Raw genomic sequence first — 11,550 nt, forward strand, 5'->3', positions numbered from 1 at the left:
GAAAAGATTATTAAATGTTTATTAATATTTAAAGAATGTGTGCCACCTGATCATATTGCACCAAATGCAGCACTGCACTCCACTGGGTCTGCCGCAACACATTTACGATGCCGAAGAGTGAAACGTGAAGTCGTGAAAGATGATACAAATGCAAACCGACACTATTATTATATATTTAGCCCCACCCACCGAAGCTTCGAAGCTCAAAAAACGGCATTCGAAACAGCCCTATTGATTATTCACACTGCGTGATTGTCACTCGCCGATTGGCCGATGATCTCGGGCGTTTTTCGGCAAGTCAAAACCGGGTAGTGTGAACTAGGCTTAGAAGTAATTGTCTTGTTTTGGGAAAATAACTCAAAATGAAGAGAGTTTTTGCTTAAAATAAGATAAATAATCTTGTTTTCTGTTTGTTTTAAGATTATTTTTCTCACCCCATTGGCAGATTATTTATCTTATTTTAAGCAAAAACTCTCTTCATTTTGAGTTATTTTCCCCAAAACAAGACAATTACTTTTGCTTGTCTAGTAAATACTTCCTGTTTTAAGAATTATTAGATGTTTGGACTAGAAACAAGACAAAGAAAAGTAAGAAGAGCATTTTTTGTGGTGCAGATTAATCCGTGCATTAGAAACGGGATTCATTCTCACAAATCAAAACACTGCATGATGGTTTTTTAAAAATGCATGTATTAAAAGTCTCAGACTGCGGTTAAAACGCCAAGTCTGAAATCAAACGTACAATCAGATTAGAATTTCAATGGTACATCACATTTGTTAAAAACGAAACAGAAGGTCAGATTAGCGAGTGGTTTGAGTCTGGGGCTTCGGTACCTGGATGTGAGGAAAAGCCCAAACTAAGGAGAGCACATTCCGTGGACACCTCGTGAACGCGGCTCGAGCGAAGCCCAGCCGGAGAGAGCCCAGAGTCCTCGCACGTTGGCACTGAACTCGAGAACAGCTTTGTGGAAGGCACTAGCGACGTCCTCGCGTCAAAAACAGAAAATAATTCACAACACGGGTTTCACACACACTCCCTCAGCCCAAAAGTCCAACAGAGCCGGATCCAAATCCTCCCAGATGTCCACCAGTTTGGGTTCAAGTTCCAGTTGAGAGTGCAAGACACTTGTGTTGACATCAATGACATCTCGGCACGATTCCTGAAGAGAAAGTCCTCCTTATCCTCGCGAGGAGACAGAAATCCAGAAATACCTCCAAAATAAAATAAAACACAACTAATGAATGACTATGCAACACACACACACACACACACACATTTGTTTTTGTGACATATGGGGACTCTCCATAGGCGTAATGGTTTTTATACTGTACAAACCGTATTTACTATCCCCTTACACTGCCCCTAAACCTACCCATCACACACACACACACACACACACACACACACACACACACACACACACACACACACACACACACACACACACACACACACACACACACACACACACACACACACACTGCCCCTAAACCTACCCATCTCACACACACACACTGCCCCTAAACCTACCCATCACACACACACACACACACACACACACACACACTGCCCCTAAACCTACCCATCACACACACACACACACACACACACACACACACACACTGCCCCTAAACCTACCCATCACACACACACACACACACACACACAGCCCCTAAACCTACCCATCACACACACACACACACACACACACACACACACACACACACACACACTGCCCCTAAACCTACCTATCTCACACACACACACTGCCCCTAAACCTACCCATCACACACACACACACACACACACACACACACACACACACACACACACACACACACACACACACACTGCCCCTAAACCTACCCATCACACACACACACACACACACACACACACACACACACTGCCCCTAAACCTACCCATCACACACACACACACACACACACACACACAGCCCCTAAACCTACCCATCACACACACACACACACACACTGCCCCTAAACCTACCCATCACACACACACACACTGCCCCTAAACCTACCCATCACACACACACACAGCCCCTAAACCTACCCATCACACACACACACTGCCCCTAAACCTACCCATCACACACACACACACTGCCCCTAAACCTACCCATCACACACACACACACACACACACACACACACACACACACACACACTGCCCCTAAACCTACCCATCACACACACACACACACACACACACACACACACTGCCCCTAAACCTACCCATCACACACACACACACACACACACAGCCCCTAAACCTACCCATCACACACACACACACACACACTGCCCCTAAACCTACCCATCACACACACACACACTGCCCCTAAACCTACCCATCACACACACACACAGCCCCTAAACCTACCCATCACACACACACACTGCCCCTAAACCTACCCATCACACACACACACACTGCCCCTAAACCTACCCATCACACCGGTGTCATACCCATGGCATTATACACATGTGTCCTCATATGTCACAAAAACATGCCCGCCCACACACACACACACACACACACACACACACACACACACACACACACACAGCCCGAACCAGTGCGTGGTGTGCTGGTCTGTCCATATTCAGAACATTCACGTATTCTGTCATGTAAACACTGCTTTAATACACGCGTGTGCAAGAACACTGATGCCGGAAAACTGAGTCCCGCCACACGAGCGGAAATCACACTTTGGTCAATCTTGATGATGACATACTATATCAAACTAATAAGAGATAAAACGTCACATTTATGAGATAAAAGTCGAAATTAGTCATTTTGAACCTCAATATTATGACTAATCAGTCAAAACTGACATCATAAATCATAATTATGAGACACCGACCAACAAAACTATGGCACAAAAAGTCAAAATTGATTGATTTTCAAAATAAAAAATAAAAAAAGCGAAATGATCAAGGATGACATTATGACCGAGTCGAAACTGAGTCATAATTAGTCATGTGGACCTCATAATTACGGCTAATCAGTCAAAATTGACATTATAAATCATAATTACGAGACTCCGACCAACACAAACTATGGCACAAAAAGTCGACAGATGTGCAACAAAAAAATAAATAAAATCAGAATGATGAGATAAAAGGAGGATATTATGACGGAGTCTAAAATATGACGACGCTGTGATTTAATTGAGATTAAACTGACATGCTAGGCTATAATTGAGAACTTCGAAATTCATCATTATTCTGACCTCATAATCACCACTAATCAGTCATATCTGAAAAAACAAAATTATGAGGCACTGAAATAAAACTATGGCACAAAAAGTCGAAATTGACCAAATCTAAATGATCAAGGATGACATCACCGTCAAGAGGCAAAATTGAGTCTAATATATGACGTTTCATAATTCGGTCATTTAGTTGAGATGGAAATTGACTAAGCTATAATCGTGACTCGTCGCATTATTATGGTCTAATAGAAACTAAGGCATAGAATTGAAACTGACGTTTAAAATCATAATTATGAGACACTAAAGGGTCAAAATCGACATACTAAATGTAAATTATGATGTCATTATTGTGGCTTCTTGCATAATTATGGGAAACTAATAGAATTGAAATTTAGGGTCAAAATTGACAAAGATTTAAAGAAATCGAAATGAAGAGGTAAAAGGATGGCATCTTATGATAATTTCAGCTTCTGATGTCATCATTTTGACTCTGTGTCGTCATGGCGTCACAAGTGTGTAAGCCAAAACTGACGTATTAAATCATAATTGAGACACTAAGTAATAACTATGAGATAAAAAGTGGAAAAGTGCCGCATTAAACGATAACTGACACACTACGTCACAGAATTAAAACTGACGTTTAAAATCTTAATTATGAGACACTAAAGGGTTGAAATTTGACATATAAGAGTAAATTATGATTTTATAATTGTGACTCGGCGCATAATTTTAGCAAACTAAGTCAGAAGAATTGAAACTGACGTTCAAAATCATACGAAGGGTCGAAATTGACATAAAGATGGAAAAACTAAATAATGAGGTAAAAGGATGACATCACGACGTTCAACTTTTCAACGGAATTTCAACTTATGCCATAATTTTGACTTTTGTGTCGTCATGGCGTCCGAAGAACGGAGATAAAAACTGAAGTTGAACACGACGTATTAAATCATAATTGAGACTATAGAAATCCCCATGAGACGATAAGTCGAAAATGATGTACTAAATAATGTCATAATTTTGACTTGTCGCATAATTATGGGAAACTAAGTCAAAGAATTGAAATGTAAGGTCGAAACTGACGTTCAAAATCATACGAAGAGTCAAAATTGACATAAAGATGGAAAAACATATCGAAATGATGAGCTAAAAGGATGACATTATGACCTTTGATGTGAACGACTTTCTACTTTTGATGGCATAATTGTGACTTTTCGTGTCGTCGTGGCGTCAGAAGAACTGAGATCATAAATGTGAGTCGAGACTGACGTCCTAAACCATAATTATGGGACACTCAGTAATAACCGAGATAAGAAGTCGAAATTGATGTACTTAATGTCATTATTTTGACTTGTCGCATAATTATGGGAAACTAAGTCATAGAATTGAAAATAAAAGGTCGAAATGTACATACAGATAAAAAAAAATTAATAATGAGGTAAAAGTAAGAAATTTTATGATAAATTCAGGTTCTGGAGTCATAATTGTGACTTTTTGTGTCGTCAGGGCGTCAGACTTCGGTCAGAAGAACTGAGATCATAAATGTAAGTCGAGACTGACGTACTAAATCATAATGATGAGACTAATCAATAACGGTGAGAGAAAGTGTCGCAATCGACGTACTAAGTGATGTCATAATTGTGACTTGTCGCATAATTACGGCAAACTAAGTCACAGAATTTAAACTGACGTTAAAAATCATGATCATGAGACACTAAAGGGTCGAAATTGACAGATAAAAAATAAAAAAATGGAAATGATGAGGTGAAAGGATGACTATGCCATAGTTGTGACTTTTAGTGTCGTCATGGTGTCAGAAGAACTGAGATCAAAAGTTGACATACTAAAATCAGAATTATGAGACTAAACAATAATTAGCAGAGAAAAAGTCGCAACTGACGTACTAAGTGATGTCATAATTACGTAATTTCGGCAAACTAAGTCACAGAATTTAAACTGACGTTAAAAATCATTATCATGAGACACTACAGCGTCTAAACTGACAGATCAAAAAACCGAAATGAAAGTATGACATTTTATGATAATTTCAGGTTCTGATGTCATAATCGCGACTCGTGTCGTCATAGCGTGGGCTCCGCCGCGTCACCGGAGCAGGCTCGCGCGCTCGCGGGGCGTTCCGTGCCCAACGGCTGAATGTTTGTCCGCGAGCGAGCGCGCGTCCGTCCGTCCGTCCGTCGGTTGGCTCGCTCTCACGCACTCACCATGGCAACCAACGGCAGCTCGCCCTCTTCCTAGAGGATCGCGCAGGACGCGCAGCACTGCTCGTCCCCGCTCGGCGCCGACGCGTAGTTCATCTGCCGCACGATCTCCGCGAAGAGCTCGTCCACGGAGCCTTTATTTTTGGCGGAAGTCTCCATGAACGGGCAGTTCCATTCGTCCGCGAGAGCCTTGCCTTCCCCGGAAGAGACCTCGCGCTCGCCCTCGAGATCCACCTTATTGCCCACCAGGATCATGGGCACGCGCTCGTACCGCTTGACGCGGATGATCTGGTCGCGCATGGGCTTGATGTCCTGAAAGCTCTGCTGGTTGACCAGACTGTAGACTAGGATGAAGCCTTGGCCGTTTTTAATGTAGAGATCGCGCATTGAGGCGAACTGCTCGGTACCGGCCGTGTCCAGGATCTCCAGAACCGACGGCGACGAGTCCACCTCGATCTCCTTGCGGTAAAAGTCCTCTATCGTCGGGTCGTACTTCTCGATGAACGATCCGGTGACGAACTGCACGGTTAAGGCCGATTTTCCCACGCCGCCGGACCCCAAAACGACCACTTTGTATTCTCTCATGGCTCCTTCAGCACGGGCAGTGTCTCTCTCGCGCGCCGGCGTGCGCGCGCTCTCTCCCTCTCGTTGAAGACGCGCCGCGTGCACCCGCTTTGAGCCGCCCTGCTGTGTTCAATCCGCATGAATGTTCCCGCCGGAGCTGCCGGTGTTCGGTCGCCGCCGCTCGACGCGTGTTCCGCGGGTGAGATCGAGCCGGACTCCGCGTCAGAAGCGCATCGCGCTGGAGTCTGTGTCTGTGTGTGAGCTCCGCGAGCGATCAACGCGCCTCTCTCTCTCTCTCCACAGCTCTCACGCGCGCACTCCGCCTGCGCACCGCGTCACGAGCCACGTCACCGCGCAGCGCCTCTTAAAGGCGCAGTCACACACACACACACACACACACACACACTGCCCCTAAACCTACCGATCACAGAATCATCTGCAGAACAACAGATTTAAATGAAAACATGTTTTGGCCGATTTATAAGCATTTTTAACTAGCAAGGACCAGTCCAATGCCCTCACTAGTGGGTCATTTTCATATTTTACTATATAAGTGAGGACATTTGTGTCCTCACAAGTATTGCCAAACAAGGAAAACACACACACACACACACACACACACACACACACACACACACACACACACACACACACACACACACACACACAGAGTGTTGTGCAAGTCTCAGTTATTTACACAGGATGGAATCTACATTCGTGCCTCATACGACAGAAATCATGCCTTTGCTCTTCATAATAACGACACACTGCCCGATGCCGTGAGTCACATTCATGAGACGTGATGATGACTGCAGACGACGACACTGACAAGGCACACTTAACATGCTAATAAAACAAAAAAATGACATAAAAAGTCTGAATTGAGATCAAATATCAAAATTATTCAGTAAAAATCTGTAATTATGAGATAGAAAGTCAAGACGATGACACTAAATTATAACTGAGTCGAAAGTAGGACATACTAAATGTATACTATATGTCATTTATGAGATGAAAGTTAAAATTGTGGCTTAAAAAAAACATTATGACATTAAAAAGTCCAAATGAAGACAAAAAGTCATAATTATGAGAAAGAAGTCAAAATTATTAATTAAAAAGTTGTAATTATTATATAAAAAGTAAACAATTAGTCATACTAAGTCATAATTATGACAGTCAAAAGCCGAATTGTAACACGAATCATGATGTTGACATAAGTCATATGCCGCTATGACACACAGGTAACACTAATGTAATCAGAGAGTCGAAACGATAATGGAGCTGAGATTACGACACACTAAGGTGGGGGTTTTTTTTAAGTGACTTAAAAGCCCATTAGGAGATAAAAAGTAAGAAAAAAATATTCAATAAAAACAAGCAATTATTGCATATAAATCAAAATGATGACACACCAAGTTATAATTATGAAGAAATGTAAAAATTATGACAAAACATTATAAATATGGCCTAAAAAATAGATGAAAAGTTGACATTTGGACATCCTAGATGAAAAAGGGTTAATTTATGAGTTTCCAAACTCAAAGTCATGTCGTGATATTTCCCCAAACCTGATGTCGAGTGTGTGTTTACAGTAGGGCTCTGGACAGCAGTGAAGAGGAACATAACCGCATGATTTATTCTTCAGATGTGTGATCATAACCCAGGCCATTTCCCCAGATATGAGGACTGCTCAGAGTGAAGGAATCCGTTTAATCACAGTCCTCGTGTGTGTGTGTGTGTGTGTGTGTGTGTGTGTGTGTGTGTGAACTGTGGCTGTAAAGTGTGTTGTGGTAGTGTGCACCACGCCCGGCTGCTGAAGTGTGTGTGTGTGTGTGTGTGTGTGTGTCGTAATGAGTGAGTCACACAGGCAGAAACTGTGTGTGATTTATGATAAACGCGTGTCGTATCTGCGGATGAACCCTTGAGCTGCCCGGGCTGCTGTAAGCCGTATGTCTGAGATATGGCCAGAGTTATGCTCATACACACATTACCGGAGATATCGTGCTCATACACACTTTACCGGAGATATCGTGCTCATATCCCAAAGGAATTCACTCAGGAATGGCCATAAAACAAGATCTGAGATTAGCCTTTACTGCAGAGGACTGCTGTGCTGTGCTCCACATAGAGAACGCTCTGAAAACGCTCTCTCAACATTATGGCAACGTTCTGGCAACATACTCTTAATGTTAAAACTACGTTATTGCAACATTCTCTCAATGTTTTGGGAACATTTTCTCAAAGTCTCTCAACGTCATGGCAACGGTCTGGCAACATTATTGCAATGTTCTCTTAATGTTATGGCAACTTATTACACGGCTCTGTGAAATACTTGATTCTGATTGGTCAATCGCGCATTCCAGCGGTGTGTTATTCCCAGATAACACACACCGCTCATCCGGGTACTGCGAGTTATCTTGACCGGTTCTACTTCTGAGCTTAACGCTGGCGCCATCTTGTGGCTTAAACAGCCGTGGGTTACAATGGAAGACTTCAAGCCGGGTTTCCTTTATAACGCTTTAAATATGGATATTTTTCTTAAACAAACGCATCGATTAACGTTAGCCTGGACTTTTTAAATATAACTCTGATTGTATTTGTCTGACAGAAGAATGTCATAAACACCTATAATGACCTGAGGGTGAGTAAATCAGAGGCTTGGGTTCATTTTTGGCTGAACTAACCCTTTCAGCATTCATTCTCAACATTTAGCAGCGATAGATAAAGGCTTAAAGCAGTCTGGAACTGTTTTTATTCGCGGAAGCTTTGCGTAAGAGCTAATAAAATATTTAATCTCGAGACAATATTTTGTGTCTAATAATTATTTATTTGAGACTAGTAGGCGTGTAATAAGCGGGATAATGTCCACCCAGCCGGTTGTTATCGCAGAATAAACCCCTTCAGAGTGACGCTCCGCTTCGCCTCGGGGTCCTGATCGCTCTGAAGGGGTTTATTCTGCGATAACAACCGGCTGGGTGGACATTAGCCCTTACTTTCTGTTCTCTCAACGTTATGGCAACATTCTCTAAATGTTCTGGCAACATTTTGGCAACGCTCTCTCAACGTACTAAAAAACGTTCTCTCAACATTATGGCAACATGCTCTTAATGTTATAACAACGTTTTGGCAACGTTATTGCAACATTCTCTCAACGTTATGGTAACGTTCTGGCAACATTCTCTCGACGCTATGGCAATGTTCTGGCAACATTCTCTCGACGTTATGGCAATGTTCTGGCAACATTCTCTCGACGTTATGGCAATGTTCTGGCAACATTCTCTCGACGTTATGGCAATGTTCTGGCAACATTCTCTCGACGCTATGGCAATGTTCTGGCAACATTCTCTCGACGTTATGGTAACGTTCTGGCAACATTCTCTTGACGCTATGGCAATGTTCTGGCAACATTCTCTCGACGTTATGGCAACGTTCTGGCAACATTCGCTCAACGTTATGGCAATGTTCTGGCAACATTCTCTCGACGTTATGGCAATGTTCTGGCAACATTCTCTCGACGTTATGGTAACGTTCTGGCAACATTCTCTCGACGCTATGGTAACGTTCTGGCAACATTCTCTCGACGCTATGGCAATGTTCTGGCAACATTCTCTCGACGTTATGGTAACGTTCTGGCAACATTCTCTCGACGTTATGGTAACGTTCTGGCAACATTCTCTCGACGCTATGGCAATGTTCTGGCAACATTCTCTCGACGTTATGGCAATGTTCTGGCAACATTCTCTCGACGTTATGGTAATGTTCTGGCAACATTCTCTCGACGCTATGGTAACGTTCTGGCAACATTCTCTCGACGTTATGGTAACGTTCTGGCAACATTCTCTCGACGCTATGGTAACGTTCTGGCAACATTCTCTCGATGTTATGGCAACGTTCTGGCAACATTCTCTCGACGTTATGGTAACGTTCTGGCAACATTCTCTCGATGTTATGGCAACGTTCTGGCAACATTCTCTCGACGTTATGGTAACGTTCTGGCAACATTCTCTCGATGTTATGGCAATGTTCTGGCAACATTCTCTCGACGTTATGGCAATGTTCTGGCAACATTCTCTCGACGTTATGGTAACGTTCTGGCAACATTCTCTCGATGTTATGGCAATGTTCTGGCAACATTCTCTCGACGTTATGGTAACGTTCTGGCAACATTCTCTCGATGTTATGGCAATGTTCTGGCAACATTCTCTCGACGTTATGGTAACGTTCTGGCAACATTCTCTCGATGTTATGGCAATGTTCTGGCAACATTCGCTCGATGTTATGGCAATGTTCTGGCAACATTCTCTCGATGTTATGGCAATGTTCTGGCAACATTCTCTCGATGTTATGGCAATGTTCTGGCAACATTCTCTCGACGTTATGGCAATGTTCTGGCAACATTCTCTCGACGTTATGGCAACGTTCTGGCAACATTCGCTCAACGTTATGGCAATGTTCTGGCAACATTCTCTCGACGTTATGGCAATGTTCTGGCAACATTCTCTCAACGTTATGGCAACGTTCTGGCAACATTCGCTCAACGTTATGGTAACGTTCTGGCAACATTCTCTCGACGTTATGGCAACGTTCTGGCAACATTCGCTCAACGTTATGGCAATGTTCTGGCAACATTCTCTCGACGTTATGGCAATGTTCTGGCAACATTCTCTCGACGTTATGGCAACGTTCTGGCAACATTCGCTCAACGTTATGGTAACGTTCTGGCAACATTCTCTCGACGCTATGGCAATGTTCTGGCAACATTCTCTCGACGCTATGGTAATGTTCTGGCAACATTCTCTCGACGCTATGGCAATGTTCTGGCAACATTCTCTCGACGTTATGGTAACGTTCTGGCAACATTCTCTCGACGCTATGGCAATGTTCTGGCAACATTCTCTCGACGTTATGGTAACGTTCTGGCAACATTCTCTCGACGCTATGGCAATGTTCTGGCAACATTCTCTCGACGCTATGGCAATGTTCTGGCAACATTCTCTCGACGCTATGGCAATGTTCTGGCAACATTCTCTCGACGCTATGGTAACGTTCTGGCAACATTCTCTCAACGTTATGGTAATCTTCTGGCAACATTCTGTCGACGCTATGGCAATGTTCTGGCAACATTCTCTCGACGCTATGGCAATGTTCTGGCAACATTCTCTCGACGCTATGGCAATGTTCTGGCAACATTCTCTCGACGCTATGGTAACGTTCTGGCAACATTCTCTCAACGTTATGGCAATGTTCTGGCAACATTCTCTCGACGCTATGGCAATGTTCTGGCAACATTCTCTCGACGTTATGGTAACGTTCTGGCAACATTCTCTCGAAGCTAGGGCAATGTTCTGGCAACATTCTCTCAACGTAATGGTAATGTTCTGGCAACATTCTCTCGACGTTATGGTAACGTTCTGGCAACATTCTCTCGACGCTATGGCAATGTTCTGGCAACATTCTCTCAACGTTATGGTAACGTTCTGGCAACATTCTCTCGACGCTATGGCAATGTTCTGGCAACATTCTCTC

General features: G+C 43.2%; 1 protein-coding gene across 1 annotated transcript; it reads right to left on the reverse strand.

Annotated features, from left to right (window-relative positions):
• Positions 1–669: 669 nt before the first annotated feature.
• Positions 670–6,367, reverse strand: rap2b (RAP2B, member of RAS oncogene family). The gene is made up of 2 exons (XM_067419502.1): positions 5,464–6,367; positions 670–1,211 (listed from the first exon to the last, which is right to left on the reverse strand). The coding sequence occupies exon 1, from the start codon at positions 6,043–6,045 to the stop codon at positions 5,494–5,496; it is 552 nt and encodes a 183-aa protein (XP_067275603.1). The 5' UTR covers positions 6,046–6,367; the 3' UTR covers positions 670–1,211; positions 5,464–5,493.
• Between the last annotated feature and the right edge of the window lie 5,183 nt (positions 6,368–11,550).

The sequence above is a fragment of the Pseudorasbora parva genome, chromosome 16 (genome assembly GCF_024679245.1).
Source record: "Pseudorasbora parva isolate DD20220531a chromosome 16, ASM2467924v1, whole genome shotgun sequence".
In the NCBI taxonomy this organism is placed as follows: domain Eukaryota; kingdom Metazoa; phylum Chordata; class Actinopteri; order Cypriniformes; family Gobionidae; genus Pseudorasbora; species Pseudorasbora parva.

Bases quoted from the DNA above. Each gene is read 5' to 3' on its own strand.
- rap2b (XM_067419502.1), bottom strand. From the start codon at position 6,045: ATGAGAGAATACAAAGTGGTCGTTTTGGGGTCCGGCGGCGTGGGAAAA.